Source organism: Bidens hawaiensis, unplaced genomic scaffold (assembly GCF_021521415.1).
Source record: "Bidens hawaiensis isolate Kalapana, Puna unplaced genomic scaffold, B.hawaiensis_p1.1 tig00026182_1, whole genome shotgun sequence".
In the NCBI taxonomy this organism is placed as follows: Eukaryota; Viridiplantae; Streptophyta; class Magnoliopsida; order Asterales; family Asteraceae; genus Bidens; species Bidens hawaiensis.
The window spans coordinates 123,220-143,386 of record NW_027494208.1 but is presented as its reverse complement, the minus strand read 5'-3'; the positions used below and the strand labels follow the sequence as shown (position 1 = coordinate 143,386).

Genomic DNA, 20,167 nt, shown 5'->3' with positions numbered 1-20,167 from the left:
CTAAGGTTAGTCTTGAATCAGCGAGCCTCTCTGTTGCTGATTTTTTGAAATCAAAACAGTCTTCACTAGACAAGAATTTTATTCTTGATGGTGGTGAGGTTGTGCCGCCGCCGCCTTTTCGCATGGGTGCGACGGTACAAGGTAAATTTTTTGAACTCCAAGGCAGCAGCAGTGGCGGGTTTAGCGGATGTTTGAGTGGAGGTGTACTAGATGTGGATATTGACTCCCGCGACTCAATAGAGGCGAACCAAGTGTTTCTCCCTCGCTGGAAGGTTATCTGCGGTGCCAATTTTGAAGACCCTGCCACTTGCTCCGAGTATTTGGATCATGTTGTTCCTCCTGGCGAGCGCATTGCTCGCAAAATCCAGCCCCGAAATACTTTGTATTCCGACGCCACCTTTCACCAAGTCCAGGCTTTCTCTTGTTTCGCTGAGTTGCTGCTCGAGAACCGTGCCCTTCATGAGGACAAAATTGATGCCGGTGTTCGCATGAGGGAGATGGAACAAATGGTGAAAGATGTTGAGGCCGGCGTCTGGAAAGCCGGCAAAGAGTCGTCTGATCATCGCCAAGCTTTAAGCGATGTTGAGGCGAAGCTGGCGAAGGCTGAGGCAGAACTGGCGGAGTCTTCCCGCGAGCGCGCCGCCCGCTACAAGGAGTTTGAGACTGCGTGCAAGAAATCTAATGCCGATCTTGCAGATGCACGTAGTCGCGTTGTTGCTGCAAAGGAGGCTTCCGCTCGACTCGAGAGTGAAAACGCTGCTTTTCGCAAGCGTATTGAAGAGTTGGAGGCGGAAGCTGCGCTGAGGAAGGCGGATGCGGGCAAGCTAGCTGACGCGCTGGTTTCCAATGAGGAAACCATTAAAGTTTTGACTTCTGAGCGTGCTGCTGCCGCGACTGACCGCGATTGGCTGTTGAAGCATGCCATATGCAAGGTATTTCCACCCTTTTTTGCTTGTTTTCTTGTTCATTCTACTGATGTTTTTCTTTATGTAGGTTGCCCAACGCATCATTAGCGATGATGATTTGACGCGTTGCGTTGGAGTCCTTGTCAATGATTCCCAACAGCTTGGCCACAAGGCTGGTTTTCAGGATGCCATTACGCATCTGCGTGACAACCTCCCACTTGAGGCCTATGCCCTTCATGCCATTGATGTAGACAAGGAGTATGCTGCTGCTGAGACGGAATATGATTCCCTTACATTTCCTATTCTTTCTCAAGTCGCTCAGTATGCTAAGGAGGAGAATGGCGTGCAGCTGTTGAGGAATTTGCTTGAACCTTCGCAAGCTGGACCTTCCACCGCTCCTGCTGGCGGCCAAGAAGATATCGCGGTTGTTGAATCTGGAAAGAGTGTCAACGACGTAGATTAGACTATCTTCTTGACTTGTATAGTTGTCTTTTTTGTTTTGTTTTTTCTCCTTTTTTTTGTACGAGCGTAAGTGCTCATTTGTAATTACATGTATATAAATGAAATCGATGTTTCTTTTAACTTGTGAGATATGGAGTATCGTTTCCATTTAAATTCGACCCTTGGCCTATTTTACAATTGGAATCGATTTACATATAACACCTCCGCAATTGTGCTGCGTTCCATGTTCTAGGAATCGCTGAGCCATCGAGATGCATTAGAGTGCAGGCGCCCTTTTCCCAACACTTCTTTGATTTGGTATGGGCCTTCCCAAGATGGTGCTAGTTTGCCTTGCGCCTGTGCTCTTGATGCCTCGTTGTTGCGAAGGACGTAATCTCCAGCGTTGAACTCACATATTTTTACTTTCTTGTTGTAATACTTCTGCAACTGGCGCTTGTAATTTTGTTCCCTTATTGCGGCTAGTTCTCGACGTTCTTCGGGAAGCATTAAGTCCAGCCGCCTTTCCGCGTCGTTGTCGTTTGATAGCGTAACTCTTGGTGACGGAACGCCGACTTCAGTGGGGATCATTGCCTCGGTACCGTAAGTTAGGCTGAACGACGTTTCTGCATTACTTGTATTCTCGTGCGTTCTTATTGTCCATAATACATGTGGTAGTTGATCGACCCATCCTGATTTGTGGTTTGCCAACCTCCTTTTGATTCCGCCAACGATTGTTCTATTGGCGCGCTCTACCTCGCCATTCCCTTGTGGATGAGCAACAGAAGTGAATGTCTGCATGACATTGAGTTCTTTTAACCATTTTTGGATATGTTGGTCAGCAAATTGTGTTCCATTGTCGCTGACCAAATTCATGGGTAATCAAAAACGACAGATTACAAACTCCCAAATAAACTTCTTGATGCTGGTTGCGTTGATCGTTGCTACCGGCTTTGCTTCGATCCACTTTGTGAAGTAATCGATTGCCACAATCAAAAACTTTACGCGACCTGGCGCTTCTGAAAATGGTCCCGTTGTATAAATTGCCCATTTCTGAAATGGCCAAGAAGCTGTTACCGGAATCATGGTATTTTTCGGGCGCATGGTGTTTGGCGCGTGGCGTTGACAGGCGTTGCATTTTCTCAATTCTTTTTCGGCGTCTATATGCATGCCTGGCCAATAGTACCCCGTGTTCATTATTTTGGCGACCATCATTCTCGGACCTGCGTGTACGCCACATATTCCTTCATGAATTTCTCTAAGCAAATAATTTGCGTCTTGTGGGTCCACGCATCTAAGAAGTGGACCCAAGTATGATCGCCTATAGAGGATATCCCCTTGGATTGTGTAATTCAATGCTTTGTGTCGGATCTTCCGCGCTTCCGCTTTTTTTTCTGGCAAAATACCTCTTGCGAGGTAATTGATGATTGGTGTCATCCAACTTTTTTCTGCTTCTGAACATACAAGAACTTCTTTGTTCATTATTGAAGGCGTTGCCAGGACTTCAATGCGGACGTCTTTCGCGAGATGTTCAAAACCAATGGATGCCAGTTTGCTTAAGGCGTCAGCCTGTTTGTTTTCACTTCTCTTGATGTGTTTTACCTTTCATGTAGCAAAGGCTGTCATTAGGACTTTGGCCTGCGCTAGGTATGATGCCATCTTATCGTCCTTTGCATCATACGATCCTTCAATTTGATTTGCTACTGGCATGGAATCCACATGTGCTTTCAAATGGCAGACCCCTAGTTTTTTAGCGATTCTCAACGCTGCCAACAGCGCTTCGTACTCTGCCTCGTTGTTTGTGCTTTTGAATTCTAGGTGTATTGCGTACGTAAAGTGTTGTCCTTCTGGGTTGGTTATTTTTAGGCCCGCGCCGACGCTTTCATCATTAGAAGCTTCGTCTGTGAAAAACTTCCAAACTTCATCTTTCCTTTGATCCACAGGAGGTTCGATCTCCATTTTGCATTCTTCCTCTTTTTCTTGAGGAATTTCAGCGATGAAATCAGCCAAAACCTGGCCTTGATGGCCTAGGTTTGTACTCAATGGCATGTTCTCCGAATTCTATCGCCCATTTTGCAATCCTCCCAGAAAATTCTGGTTTGCTCAATACATTTTGCAAGCGGAAGTTGGTGAGGACATGTATTGGATGGCCTTGGAAGTACCTTCTCAGACGTCGCGCTGTCTGGACCAATGATAAGACTAACTTTTCCAAGGTGGAGTTTCTTGTTTCCACATCTGTCGGTGTGCGACTTATGTAATAAATGGGTTTTTGAATGCCATTTATTTCTACCATCAAGACTGCGCTGACTGTTCTTTCTGATGCTGCTAAGTATACTATTAACGGCTCTCCCGCTTTAGGAGCTGTGAGCGTTGGTAATTCTTCTAGGCGTGACTTGATTTCTTGGAACGCTGCTTCTGCTTCTTCCGTCCATCCGAACTGAGATTTCTTGTAACGATTCCGACGAAACCAGGCATACCCTAACCGGTAGACAATAGTTACGTTATATTTAATGTCGGGTACATGAATTACCATAGTAATTATACGAGAATACATGGTTCACTGTATTGATTGTACGTGAATATATAATTCATCGTATTGAATATGCGATTAATCGATCGATAGTTATTGAAACCCGAACGAATCGAGGGTTCAATTATAGACGATATCTATAATATTTAGTGATTTTACGGAGCATTAATGCTTCGGGATAAGTAAAATACGGCACAGAAAAAGAATTTCGATTTAATGGTACGTCGGTACATTAAACGAAACCTTTAATACCAAACCGAGCAAGAGACAATCGATCAAGCCGAAAAAGATGCGCAAATATTAATGACATGGTGTTTTAAGTTAATGGAAGTCATGGTTTAAGTTTTTAAAGTTTTTAAAGTGGTCTTATATAAATTTCATTTTTAAGCCGAAAACGACCGTTTTAGCCTCGTTTTAAGCCGAATTAGACATTTAACCGAAAAACGAACTGAACCAGATTATCCAAAACATTATCCGGATTACGAGAATCCAAACATGTGGCTAGAATTGGAGAAGTTGGTCCCACCCCACCCCTCTTGATATGCCGATCGGATTGGGGGTTATTCCCCTAGCCCTCATTTCTTTTTTTCATCCAACCATTCAACAATCTTCAAGTCTCTCCACTTTCATGAACTCGAAACCGATATTTGGAGCAAGAAAACCTAGGTAAAACCGAGTTAATTACGTGTTTATCTTCGTTTCTTGAGTTTATTTGCCAGAAAATGAGGTTTCAAAGATGAAAACTGATTCTTGCATGATCAAGTGATGTATACGGGTTATACAAGGGATCTTGGTCCAAGAAAGGAGTTAAACGAACCAAAAACGAATTTTTACGGTTTAAACTTTAGTTTTGAAACAATAACCGAAACTATAGTGTAAGAGGCTTGATCGTGAGTGTAACTTGCTTGGTATTGTGGTATGTTGGTTGTAGGTTATGTATTTAGTGGTAGATAAGGCGGAAAGACGAGTGTGTAGCTTGTAGTGGCGGAAAACAAAAGGTATATTCGGTTTATGTTCGGTTATGGATTTTTGGACAGATTGTGGATGGTTTAGAGTTAGGTCATGAAATTTTACAGAGGTGTTAAATACATATAAATATGAGATCTGTGAAAATTTGTTAATTTTTGGACAAAGGATGAATATTTGGTGAATTTAATACTCGGTTTTGGCTAAAAATGGTGAAAAATAGTTAAATATCATGAAAAATTCTGGAAAATTCCATATAAGCTGTTTATAACATGTAAAAGTCACACACAAAATTTTAGGTCCGTTGGAGAAGTCTAAGTAGGCTTTTCGGTTAAACGAGTTCTAGGGTTTTCTAGCTCGGTTTTAGTGAAAATGGCATGTAAAAAGAGATTTTGGTTCTAGAAAAATTACAGGGGACTATTTGGATGGCAGGGGTCATCCAGGAAAAATTTGGGATTTTTCTAAGGTCGTTTGGTATTTACGACATATTTAGTGTTTAAATGGTGTTTAAAAATAGATAAATAAATTTTTAATATAAAAATTAATTCTGGAAATATTTTTATAAAATTCCCCACTGTCAAAAAGTGATTTGTGCAAAATTTCAAGATCCGAGATTAAACGGATAATTATTTGTGCTAAAGAAAATAAAAACAAACTTTTAAGGTTTAAACGCGTAAACCGGTAAAGTTTGCCTAAACGAGCTGACCGGTGTATAAAAACCCTAAAAAGGAACTATTTTCATATAACTGAGTTAAACAAATAAAAATAAATCATCCGAAAATAATTCGGATGATTTGGGTAATTTTAGCCGATAAAACAGTTTCTGGTGCACTAAAGACGGAAACGGGTCCCGCGGCCAATCGGGGCATCTAAACCGAGCTCTAATTTCACAACTTTAATTAAATTATCAGTCAACAACTATTTTTCGGGTCGTGTGTGACCAAACTCATTTTTGAAACGTAAAAACGGATAACAGTGCTAGGCACGCAAAACGAGAAAAACGACTATAGTAATTTTGACTAGTGAACTCTAAACGATATCACAATCTGAGTCCGGAGAAGTGTTTCTGGGTTAACATTTCCCCCGGAACGGGTACAGTACTGGGTTAACAGTGTCCCCAGATGTCCCTAGAAGTGTTTCTGGGTTAACATTGCCCCCGGAACGGGTACAGTACTGGGTTAACAGTGTCCCCAGATGTACCGTTAACACGGTTAAAGATTATATAAACAATAATTGTATAATAACGATCGTAGGGATCATATTACAGATTGGACGTGTTAACTAATAATGACTGTTGTTACCTGCTTGCATGTGCTAAGGTGAGTTTCACGAGCCCCTTTTTCTGAATTGTTTTTAAATATTTTCCCGGGGCGGAAGCATGTTACTACTGAAATGTTTAAGTACATACTGAACGCATGGATTTGCGTGTATTTACATATATTTTATTGTACGGGAATCGTACGGAAATGTACTAAGATGGTAATTGTCTGAGTTGCTAACATTCTAAGGCCCCGGAACACGAGTGATTAACTGAAAGCCGGTAGAGTGTGGATAGTACTATTGGTCTGACAAACCCAACTGGTCCGGCATGGATTTGCTGATGTTTCCTAGCCAGTTGCACATGTCTATTTTGTTGTTATATAAATTTTGCTATGTAATGTTAGGCATAGCGGTTTGGGGCAGGTCCGTGGGCGGAGTATGCCACGGGGGTTGTGTGTGGATAGTCAGAGGTTTCACTTGTGGGCTCAGCATAATTACATCGATAATATTATATTTTGATATTGATTTATCATGGTTTACTCGAATTGTGAAACTCACCAACTATTCGTAGTTGACCCGTTTTCTCACATGCTTTTCAGGTACGACTAAGATGAAGTGATTGCTTACGTGCTAAGTGCTAGATGTGTGTAAGATTTACGTGCGGGATGTTATGATACATTATATTAAATAGAATTATGTATCGTATTGTATGATGTGTGTATCACCTAGACGGTAATGAAATATGAGATAATGTAATTTGAAGTATATTAATGTATTCCGTTTTCTTTATAAACAATGTGGTTGATATCAGAGGTGTCTGTTGCATCCCGTTTACGTTTCCGCTGCGGTTGCGGGGTGTTACATTTCTTGAGATAGTTTCTCAAGGTTGAGACGAACGGGCACGATCTTTCCGCATGACTAGACAAAAATATGTTCAACGCGACTAATCTGCCGTTAAGTGTTTGCACTTGCTTGGCCGATTTTGGTGACGACATTTTTCGCACGGCTTCCAATTATTCCGGATTGGATTTGAAGCCACCATTCGTCACGATTACTCCCAGGAATTTCCCTTCTTCCATGCCGAAAGAGCATTTTTCTTGGTTGAGCTTCATGCCAATTGACTTTAAAGTTTTGAAGGTCTCTTCGATATCTTTTAACATGGTTCCTTCCATCTTACTTTTGATGACCAAATCGTCCATGTAGACTTCCAAATTTCTTCCGATTTGTGGCTTGAACTCTTTGTCCATCAACCTTTGGTAGGTAGATCCGGCGTTCTTGAGGCCAAATGACATCATTTTATAACAATATGTTCCACTATCTGTTTTGAACGCCGTTTTGTCTTGGTCTCTTGCCGCCATGTGGATCTGGTGGTACCCTTTGTATGCGTCTAAAAAGCATTTGAACTGAATGGGTACCAGCGCGTCTACTTTAAGATCGATCTCCGGCAGGGGGTAACAATCTTTTGGGCATGCCTTGTTGAGGTCTTTGAAGTCAATACACATGCACCATTGGCCGTTTGCCTTGGGTACCATTACTGGGTTGGCTACCCATGTTTGGTACTGAATTTCTCGAATTATACCCGCATCAATTAATTGTTGAACTTGTTCATTACAGGCTTTTGCCTGTTCTGGTCCCATCTTCCTTCGCTTCTGTACCACCGGGACGAAGGTTGAGTTAACCTTTAACTCATGTTCTGCTTTGCTTCTTGGGACCCCTGTCATGTCCGTTGGAGTCCAGCGAAGACATCAATATTTTCGAGTAATAAGCTCTTGAGCGCCGCGCGCGCTCCTTCAGAGATGGTTGGTCCAATGGTTACGCTTTGTTCCGGGAATTCTTTGTTCAGCGTCCATTTTTCCACTTCTCTGGTTTTGCTAGTTTTTAGCATCTTCTGTGGTGGTGTCTTTCTTTCTTCCATGTTGCATTCTCTGTTGGCGTGGATCATTGCTACTCCCGTTTGTGTTGGCACCCCCAATAATCCATGTGTTGTTGACGGAGTAGCATTGAAATCACCAATAGCTTCCCTTCCCAGAATAATATCATACTGCGGGTGTGGTGTCTCCATTATCAGGAAGTCAACGTTTTCCGTTCGCGAATGTAGTCCGTCACTTAGCTCGACTGGGAATGTTATCTGCCCTAGTGGGTATTCGATACTTTGATTGAATCCCGCGATTGGAGCGTTGACGGCTGTCACCCGGCGCTTGTCTTTTTCTTCCACTAAATCAAAACATTGGCAGTACATGATGTTGGATGTTGCTCCCGCGTCAACAAAGAAACACAGTGTCCTTTAGTGACCAAACACAGCTGTAATCACTATGGGTGCTTTCTTGTTTGCTCCTCCTCTTACTCTTGGGAATATTACTTGTTCTTCCTTCCATGCCGCCCATTTCTATCTGTCTTTTCTTTTTGTTTTGGACATTGCATGAGATCATGTTGGCGTGTAAGTCCTTGATTTTCTTTTCAGGTCTTCCACCATCCTTTGGGGGTGGATGCCTGTACTTTCCTTTGATGTTTCTGACTAGATGATTCAACTTACCATTTTTTACGCATTCCTCGATTGCGTCTTTCAAGTTAACACATTGATTCTTTGTGTGTCCATGTTGTTCATGAAAGTCGCAGTAACTCTTCATGTCTGTGTTTGGCCCCTGTCTAACTGGTGCCGTCTTCTTCAGTTGGATCCCTTCACTATACATGATATTTGTTGCGCTTTTTGTCAGTGGGGTCCATCTGGACGCATTTGTCTGGTTGCATTCATGTGACCTTTTTGTTTGGCTTTAAAAGGTTCGATGTGGCGGATTATCTGTCGCTGTTTAGCCTTGACCACATAGAAGACATTCGTTTGCCTTGGCGGGCTCTATTGATGTCATTTCTGGCGTCGTTCTTTGCCAGTTCTTTCCCAAAGCTTTTCTCCATCCGCGCGTACCTTTTGGCCGCGGTCATGACATCGTCCCATCGCTGTGACATACCATCTCTACCTGTAAGGTTCCGAATAAGATCATCACACTTTACGAAAGGCTGCCCTCAGCAGTTATTCACTTACACCACCAATGTTGAGGCCTTCTTTGTTAAATCTAGTGATGAAATCTTCTAGCGTTTCGCTGTCTCTTCTGACGACATTCAAAATGTCTGCTGGGTCACTGATGTGTCCCCGTTGCTGGCTAAACTGTTGAACGAACTTTTTTGCTAGGTCTTCCCAGCTTGTAATGGCCATCTGGTAATCTTTCAAACCACGCTCTAGCGGCTCCCACTAGTGTTAGCGTGAAAATGTGGCACCATAACGGCATGGTCCATCCTGATACTAGCCCAGCAGCTGTGAAGGTTTGCAAGTGATCGTCTGGGTCTGAGATACCATCATACTGGCCTACCGTTGGCGGGATTTTGGGATTTTCTGGCAGTTCTGCTTCGGCTATTCTTGCCACAAATTTTGACTTTCCTGCCGACATTGTTGGTCGGTATGGTTTGGAAAAATCAACCGCCGCTTCCGGGTGGTATTTTACTAACTTTTTGGTGTCTAGCCCTTTCCAACTTTCTTCATAGTCTGGGTCGTCTAGGCGTGAGTCTGCCTTTAGGTTCGACCACTGCGACTTCTCTCCTGCTTTGCTGTTTTGCTTAGCATGAGGTGTTCTGGCGAATGGTGTTTTCGTACGAGCCGGCGTTGAGTTTTCTTCAGACTCTTCCTCTTCGTTGCTACTAGAAGCTGTATCAAACAGTGATCTAGGTTTCACAACGGACGCCATTTTCTCTTGTACTTTGTCTTTCAGTTTTTGTTGTTCCGCTTCAAGCCACGCCATGATATCTGGCGGCATAGTTGCTTTGGAACGTGTTTTTTGCTTATCTGTGACGGTAGGGTGAACGGTGGAGGTATTAAGGAGACCCCCGCTTGTGCCCTCTACGTCCAGATTTTCGGTATTTCCTTCTAGGTTGGCCTTTTGGCCAACCTCTTTCGGTATGGTCTTGCCACTCATCTGAGTCAAGAACGGAGTGAGTTACTGTTCTAGCTATATGCACGGATGACGCCAATGAAGAAACACGAATCCACCCCTCAAGGTCTAACACATTAGTCCGAGGGTAATGGGTAAGTATTCTACACGATGGGTTATAAAACCTCTTGGCGCAGACAAGTGTAACCCGCAAAACAGAACACCGTGAGCTCGTTACGAGGAATGGGGGGATTCTCTCGTAACCACCCTCTGGCGTGAGAATCAGTACTTGATAATACAAGATAACATAATTTGATAGTGATAGTAGGAGAAAGTATATCATTTACCAATTGGAGGTTTATTGGTGTTTATAGCCGGAAGAGAGAGAGTGTGACCAACCACCTTGTCAGGTTTTTCACCAATAATATTCTCCACTCGTGCGGTCGTGGTGGTTGGTGGAAGTTGGTGGGCATCATGGCCTTTTGACAAGGACGTGGTTGTACTGTTTGTACCGTTCTTTATGTGTTGTCCAATCCCCATTGGTTTGGTGTTTATCCCTATGTTGGTTACCATCTTTTTGTCTCATGCTGGTGGGACTTTTGTTTTACCATTCCCGAGGTGTGAGGAAAAGTTTTATATTGGACTACACTCTTCGCGCCATGCACTACGCCTGGCGTTAGTGATACCCTGACGCCTAGTGTTCCGCCCCGCGTATAAAGTTGATGTTATACTTTGTCTAATGGTGGGTTTCATACCCTACCTCTACAATAACATATTATTGATTTTGTTATAAATATGATGAATTCCAACATGTTAAATAAACCTTTTTATATCAATAACATTAATGCTTTCATTGATTCTTTCTCTCTCCTCGTTAATCAATACACAATAGCATTAAATCATTAATACCCAAAATATGTAGTACAATCTAAAATACGTATTTGTAATACTTTGTTGAAGTACAACACTCCATTAATTCACCCTAACAACAAGGGTGTATTTTGTAACTTGTCACACCTTTTATATAGGGGGTTAAGGTAACAAATCGAGGTATCCTCGGCACTAACGACTCAAATTCATTGTATCCCATGTACTACATTTTAAAAAACAACATCGTACTATCATACTATTCTACATACAATCGTACGACTTCCACTGCGATCACTATTTAAACATCAAGACCATCAGCCTTTCGATGAACAAAAAAACCCAAAGTGTTCATAGATTGATCGATCATGGCTCTACCACCGATGATTCATGGGGCCAACGCGACAATGGGCGGGCCCCGGAAAAGAAAATGATGATGCACATGACATTTTATTTAGGGAAAGACGCTTTGATTCTTTTTAAGGGTTGGCCTGGGACCAACACTGGCATGTATGTGTTGGCACTCGCGTTCGTGTTCTTTATGGCTCTTTCGGTGGAATGGCTTGCCCATTGTAACCTTAAAATGACAAAGTCCAATGATGCGGGTACGGGTATGGCTCAAACGTTGGTGTACACTATTTGGGTCGGGTTGGGGTTCATGGTGATGTTGGCGATAATGTCGTTTAATGTAGGGGTGTTTTTGGTGGCCGTGTCGGGACATGCTTTAGGGTTTTTTTTTCTTTCGGGTCGTTTTGAAGCCGGCGAATAATAATGATGCCATTTCGAATGCTTGTTAGCTATTTTTTTTCTTAGTGATGCTTAATGTACTCGTTATTGATATTTTTAATAAGACTGGATTAATGTGTTTAGATTGTGGTATATGTTACACTGAGGAATGTGTTGAAGTGTTTTTTTTAAGAAAAGACATAATTGATCTCTTTTTTTTTGTACATTTGTTGTATAACTTGAGTTTTTTTTTTATATTTATTAATAAATTATTATTATAACAACAAAAACAAGTTTTGAAAAGCAAGAGCTCTTATGACCCACGTTTTTGCGATAGTTGAACCACGTGTTAAAACATGTTACAGAATATCTTCAAACATTTAAAACAAGAGCTTTTATTTAATTCATGAACAGTGATTTAGTAGCATCGTCTTTAACCAAAAATAATTAATAATATTTGCGCTCAGCAACAAGCATTTTGTCTAATCGTATCTAGGTGTGGAGTGTGTTCTTCCTCCCCATTAAGGTCAAAGGTTTAAATCGTGAAGTAAGCAAGGTTTGATGGATTTTGAAGTAGATTAGCAGCTTAAGAAAAACGAATATTTGGTCTAGTTTGTAATGTGTATGCAAAATTATAAGTTTATAACTATTAGCGCTTTCGTTTGAGTAATACATTTTTCATAGAATATACCAGACTCAACCAAACCCACGTTATGTAGATTTTGACCCAAACCAAAACCAAAGATAATTGTACATTGCATAATATTAGGCATGGCAAAATTATAAATAATAAGAATAATATTTTGCTAGAAATGTAAGGGTATGTTTGATTGAAAGTAATGGAATGAAGATGGAATGAAATGAGACAAGGAATGAAATGAACAAGGGAATGAAATTGATCATTACCATTCCTTTGTCTTGTTTGATTAACCTATGGAAATGAATAAATAATTATTTTATGTTGTTTGTTATCCAAAAAAAATTGTAGGAATGAAATAGAAATAATAAAAATATTCCTATCCCAAAATATATATTTTTTACTAAAAAAGACTGAAATGACGACGGTGGTGGTGGTAGCTCCGGCGACGACAATGGTGGTGGTGGCGGTCAGGCAGGGTGGTGGTGGTGGTGGTGGTGGTGGGGGGGGGGGGGGTGGCGGTGATAGCATTGATAACGATGGCGATGGTAGGGTGGCGCAACAGAGGTGCTGGTCAGGCAGCGACAGTGGTGGTGGTGGTTATGGTCAAGTGGCGGTGACAACGCTAGTGGTAAGGTGGTGGTGGTGGTGGTGGTGGCGGCGGTGGTGGCGACGGCGATAGTGGCGGTCAGGTGGTGGTGGTGACGGTGGTAGTGGTGGTGGTTGTTGTTGTTAGTTGGTGATGGTGTTGAGAAAGTAGGGTGAGTGAGGAATGGAATAAAAAAAGGAGGTATGAACGAATGGTTTTGATGGAATGGGATTCCATGTGTAATGGATTATTCCATTCCATTGAGCAACCAAACACCACTTTCTTCATTCCCACGTAATGAATCATTTCATTCCCCCTATCATTCCTCCATAACAAACGCTACCTAAGTGTTTTAATAATTCTTACTTTAGTTATGAGTTTATAACGTCATATGACCTTTAGACCATAAGGGTATGCGTATGAGGCGTGAAGTTGGAAGTTTTGGGGCTACAAATTCGAAGAACACCATTACACCCTGGCGACAAAGGTGCGAAATGTTGGGGGGGGGGGGTCACCCTTCATCACTTTTGTTTTATTATTATAATTGTGTGTGTGTGTGATATATGGGGCTACAACACCATTACAAATGTAAAACGAAAACTCATCATTTTCTGACCGGACGTTACATGTCACAAGTCGTCCCATTTTGTAGCCCCTCCACTAAACATAGTCACACGTTAAAGTAATTCAAAACATTCAAGAGTAAATTAAATATATCAAACTAAGTTATATATTTTATTTTATCTGATTTTGTTATAAACTCCTAAAACTGGATCTTTTTGTTTCCAATACATTTTTATGTGTTCTTGTCTAAGCTTATGTTAATGGGGTGAAAGTAAAATAACATTTTAATAAATAGACTTGTTATCTTATTAATCAATCCCAGGCATGATCAATGTATTTACTTGATTCTATTGATGAATACTCGGCGGAACATATCCTACTATCTTGTTATGTTACATCGGTGATATGGCAATTTATTAGTACTTGGTGTGGTATCCCCCTGTGTTTGCATTCAAGATTCGAGATCTTTTCAAAATACACCTCAATGGTGGTTATGATAAGGTTAAACGCAAAGCTATTCAATCGGTGATTAGTACGACATGTTGGCGTCTTTGAAAGTCAATAAACGAAATCCATCAATAGAATCAAGGAAAACATCAAGAGGTTCAGTTTTCTTCGGGTGAAAAATAGAGGGAAGTTACTAGAGGTGGACTGGGATAGATGGTGTTCTTTTTTAATTAGTTAACGATTGTATTTTCAGGTGTGTTTTTAATCAGATGTTATAGTTGTCTATGGTCTAGCTCCTTGCAGTATAGACTTATTATTATTTTTAATAAAACCAGCCGTTCAAAAAAATAATCAATGTATTTAATTTCTTGTACGTTTGCGTAATTTGGTTATTGTATTTTGCAAAGTATGTGGATAATTGAACCACGAGTTAATAAAACTAATTTAATAATAAGAAATAACTAGTATTAAAACCCCTGCAGGCAGCATCGCGAGCGTAAAACTGCAAAAGAAAAGTAAAAAACTAATTCTTTTAATCTAGTTATGGTCTTTAACTCATTCAAGCCATTAGAAAATGAAACTGAAAAGGCCTAGTCAAACGAAAAGTAAACGTAAAAACGTAATCAAAAAATAACTTTAAACCAAGAAAAAGTTGTAGAATAACATAACATGGTAGTCTAACCATTCAAACTACCTCTTAATGGTTATCTCTTAACCATTCAGACTTATGTCTACCTCTTAATCATTAAAAGGTTATGAACTATTAAGAGGTAGCCTCTTAATAATTATTCAGAGGCTACCAAACAACCCCTTAACATAGCATATTATATCGTATTGTTTTGTATTGCATAGCATATCACACGTATAATATTATAGCATATTATTGATTTTGTTATAAATATGATGAATTCCAAAATGTTAGATAAACCATTTTATATCAATGACATTAATGCTTTCGTTGAATTCTCTCTCCTCGTTAAGCAATTCACATTAGCATTAATAACCAAGATATGTAGTACTTACATATAAAAGACGTATTTGTAATCCTTTGTTAAAAGTACAACACTCCATCAATTCACCCAAACAAGGGTGTATTTTGTAACTTGTCACACCTTTTATACAGGGGTTAAGGTAATAAATCGAGGTATCCTCGGCACTAACAACTCAAATCCATTATATCCCATGTACTACGTACATATTAAAAAACAACATCGTACTATCAAACTATTCTACATACAATCGTACGACTTCCACCGTGATCACTATTTAAACATCAAGACCATCAACCTTTCGATGAACAAAAAAACCCAAGTGTTCATAGATTGATCGATCATGGCTCTACCACCTATGATTCATTGGGCCAACGCGACAATGGGCGGCCCCGGAAAAAGAAAATGATGATGCACATGACATTTTATTTAGGAAAAGACGCTTTGATTATTTTTTAAGGGTTGGCCCGAACCAACACGGGCATGTATGTGTTTGCACTCGCGTTCGTGTTCTTTATGGCTATTTTGGTGGAATGGCTAGCCCAATGTAATCTTAAAATGACAAAGTCCAATGATGCGGGTACGGGTATGGCTCAAACATTGGTGTACACTATTCGGGTCGGGTTGGGGTTCATGATGATGTTGGCGATAATGTCGTTTAATGTAGGGGTGTTTTTGGTGGCCGTGTCAGGACATGCTTTAGGGTTTTTTTTCTTTCGGGTGGTTTTGAAGCCGACTAGTAATAATGATGCCATTTCGAATGCTTGTTAGCTAATTGTTTATTTTTTCTTAGTGATGTTTAATGTACTTGTTATTGATATTTTTAATAAGACTGGATTAATGTGTTTATATGGTGGTGTATGTTACACAAAACCTAAACTGAGGAATGTAGTGAAATGTGTTTTTTTATAAGTCATAATTGATCTTTTTTTTGGTACATTTGTTGTATAGCTTGAGTTTTCTTTAAGAAATTATATTGATATATAAATTATTATTATTATTATTATTATTATTATTATTATTATTATTATAACAAAAACAAGTTTCGAAAAGCACGAGCTCTTATGACACACATTTTTGTGATAGTTGAACCACATGTTACTAAATAGACTCAATCTTTAAACATTTGTAACAAGAACTTTTATATAACTAGTTTTATACCCGTTCGGTAGATGGATAGTTTAATGTCATAATTACAAAACTATCTTTTTATGCATTATAAAGAAAATAAATATTAGACAATACAATGAACCCAACTTTATTTGAGAAACAATGACCGACTTCAGTTAAAAGTAATACAATACGATGAGCAGTAGACAATCATAATAGTACTAATGTTACAATAATAAAAAATACTATTGAAATGAACATTATAGTATTAATAATATAAACAAAGTCAAGGGTCAATAGGTTATTTTGATTCTATACGGAATGGGTCGAATGACATTCAACAACATGATTCAAGCATCATTAAATCGAATATCAAAGGTGCCCGAATGAATCTGCCACATATTCAACGCTGCATGTTCTTGTTTGTCACCGAACAGTAACCGTAAGACCAGCCCACTGCTTCCTTTGCAGAAAGTATCCACACCCCCTTGTTGCAAAATTAGTTATGTGCTCTAAAGGTTGACTTTTAGCAAATCCAGGATCACCCGTTAAACATATGTGTAGATCCCCTCTTATCTACATTACCACATGCAAGACTCAATGTTAAAATTACAAAATGATATATAATTAGGTTGAAATACGCAAGAAAAGAATCAACAACGCCAATACCTTCATTATATCCTTTAGTTTCACATGAAGAGCACCAACTAAGAGGAGTCTAAGAGCTTTTTTGATATCTTCAAGTCAAAAAAAATTCGGAGGCTAATGAGCGGGCCCAGCTTGTTGTATATATCACTATCTTGAGATAGGCGTGCAATTTGTTCTTTATCCCGTTTCAATTCCTACCTGCAGAAAAAAGCAAAATGCAAGTATGTTCAGGGGATAAATTATGACATAATAATGCTGTGATTGTTGTCAAACAGATCAATAGGTTATTTTGACTCTATAACGGGTCATATGGGTCGCATGACATTCAACTACGTGAATATTAGGCATAAAGATACCGAAATATGCTATTTTGACGGTTTTTTTTATGCAAAACCATGAGTCAAACCGTTGCAAGTTAGTAAATAAATAATAATAAGCTAAGATACAAATTTATAAAATGATATAATTTACCTTGAGAGAAGCACCACCAACTGAAAATAACCATCAACATCTTGTTCCTCCCTATTCCTTGCAGTATAAACCATTCACAGATCCAACAAACATAAACATTATATTTTATGATTTAAATTTCCAAACAGAAACTTAATAAGCACATTGACAGGCCTTTCAAAGTTGATCCTGGTTTAAACCGTCACATCAACCTTGATATTTGTTTCCACCCATTTCCTTAATTCTGCATGAACCTAAGAATCAAAATTATTTTTCCTTAAAACTTATGTTCACACATGATATTATACTAAGAAGCAGACACTAATATTCAACTTACTTTACTTCTTGAGATTGAGATGAAATTCACACCTTCCTGGATCTAATAGCCCAAACGGACTCGTATGCAAGGACTACATGATCCCAGCTTGAGATTTTGTCTGCAATAAAATATTTACAAAATTCTAAATTTCAACATAAAGTAGCATCTTCAATAACAAATGGAAATGAAACAATTTATATAAAAAGATCATTTCATTGATTTCATTTAATATAGCTATCCTTATGTGACAAATGATGACCCATGGGACACCCAAATTGACAAGCATTTCTGCATTGCAATTTCAAAAGAATTTCAATATCAATTACAGAGTTATTAAATAAGAATAAAAATTTCTTAATACCTAGTTTGACCTAGGGGTGTGTTTTTTAACCGTACCCGAATAATAAACCCGAACCGAAGCGACCTGAGACCCGAATAACCCGACCCGAATTCACCCGAACCGATTAAACTCCTAACCCGAACCCGAGATAAAATATTCGGGTCGTATTTGGGTTGAAATACCCAAATTCGGGTTGACCCGAATAACCCAAAGTATAATACATCGATGCATGTATTCCTAATTTTTATAGGGTAGTTTAGTGGTAAAGTTATAGAGCGCTCTTATGTATACTTGTTCGGCTGTTCTCAAGACTTTAATTAATATTGGATCTATCACATTGGATCCTAATGTATTAATTGTCATAAAGCATGTTGAGAATGTATCTTCAATTCGAAATTTTAAATAGTATAGTATTTAAACCAATATTTATTGAGCATGTTTCTTCAATTTACACAAGTATTGATCCACGGGTTACAACACTCCATCCCGTCTAATGCATGCTTGTATGATAAATTTCATATTTTGCTAAATAATATGTGTTATTGTTGCGTATGGTTGTATATTATGGTTTTATAACGGCTTGGAATATATTTTTTTTTATTTATGATATTGTTAAAAGTGATAACTTTTTTAATTTGTTAAACCCGAAACCCGACCCGAATATACCCGACCCGTTTAACCCGAAACCCGAACAAATCGAACTTATTTGGGTCAGTTCTTGGGTCAGTTTGAGTAATATCTTTTTCATGGTATGATACTCAACAAAAACCACATATGCGGATTTTGATCCAAACCGAAGCAAACTGCGTGGTTAACATTGCATAATATCAGGCGTGGCCAAATGAACCCAGTTACCTAACTTTGCGTCAGTTTGAGTAATATCTTTTCCATAGCATGATAATAAAAACTACATTATGCGGATTTTGATCCAAACTGAAGCAAATTGTGTGGTTGACATCGCATAATATAAGGGTGTTACCCGTGTTAAATGTTGTTTCGTTCAATCAACAACGTTGTTCAGGAACATCTGGTTGACATCACATAATATAAGGGTGTTACCCGTGTTAAATGTTGTTTCGTTCAATCAACAACGTTGTTCAGGAACATCGTGATGGTATACGATCTTATGACATGAAGTATCGGCTAACGATCATGCACTTCTTTGAATTGGTGTATAGTTACCCGACTATCAAGTTATTAAGTGGTTTATTAGGTTCGATCATTTTGAACCGCCACCAGTCCAACCAGACAATATGTTTTGCTAATATCGTGTCGCAACAACCTCAAAAGGTATAAGATTGAGCAAACAAATTAGAACTCAAACCATTTCTCCAAAAGTACATACCTATAAAACTTTCTTATTCAGGTCCACAAACATTTAGAATCACTCGTTCTTCGAATAAGTGAATTCATGTCTATATGTTGTCGCCATTTGGAAGTGAGAACTACGATAAAACCAAGCCCTCACCACCACTAAAGAAAAAAAAGAAAGATGAGTGAAGAGGTAGGTCCCAGCAGAGACCAGTTGGTCCCGCAAGACTCACCTTGAACAGGGTTGTCTGCGCAAAGGCCATCTGCTCCCGCAGGACCCACCATGCTCATAGAATCTTACGCGCAGTACGCAAGCTGTACACGCAGGGAAAGCCTCCCAATGGTGAAGTACCCCGCCTGTTCCCGCAGTTGCGGATACAAGCCATCAGGGAAGGCTACCCGCAGACAGCAGGGCTACACGTACAAGATTAGCTACTTCAGCAGTCACGTGAAGGCATGAGCAAGGCGGGAACAATCCCGCCCAAATGAGCCAGTCTGATTCTGAAAGATCTTTTGTACCATACCTACCAAGGTATGGATAGGACAGACGATCTGACCAGAACAGCCCATGAGCCAATCACAGGGTGACAGCTCACCGACAACAGTGCGAGGAGGAGCACCCTCTAGTACTGTTTGTCACTATTAGCCGCTGCCTACTCACCAACCCTCACTGTGGAGCAGGCGCAGCCTACAGTTGGTGGAATAGTATTACTGTTGGCCGTAACCTATTCACCAACCAGCATGGCCTGCGTACAATCCACAGTCAGTGGGACGTGCATGGTCTACAGTTGGTGGAATAGTGCAGCCGACTTTATTACTGTTGGCTGTAACCTACCCACCAACCAGTATGGCCTGTGCGTAATCCACTGTTGGTTGAACAGGAATACTATTCAGCCGGCTGTACCTTCTAGAAAACCTACCTTCGGCTATAAATACTCCAATATCTTGGAATGGTAAGATCATCTACAATCTCGTATAACTTACTTGATAACTGCTCTTATAGTATTCATATACTTTTATATTCAAAGAGCAATATAGACTGATTCTCACGCCGGAGGGTGGTCACAAGGAGGAACCCCCCCTTCTCAGTGACGAGCTTACGGTGTCTGTTTTGCAGGTTCCCTGAAGTACAACTTACTCTGCTGGACCTAACC

General features: G+C 39.9%; 1 protein-coding gene and 1 pseudogene across 1 annotated transcript; one reads left to right on the top strand and one right to left on the bottom strand.

Moving 5' to 3' along the window:
• Positions 1-2,948: 2,948 nt before the first annotated feature.
• On the bottom strand, positions 2,949-3,392 carry LOC143572993 (uncharacterized). Its single transcript, XM_077058000.1, has one exon. The coding sequence runs from the start codon at positions 3,390-3,392 to the stop codon at positions 2,949-2,951; it is 444 nt and encodes a 147-aa protein (XP_076914115.1).
• Positions 3,393-11,211: 7,819 nt separating this feature from the next.
• LOC143572992 (copper transporter 1 pseudogene) lies at positions 11,212-11,652 on the top strand (annotated as a pseudogene).
• Positions 11,653-20,167: the final 8,515 nt, after the last annotated feature.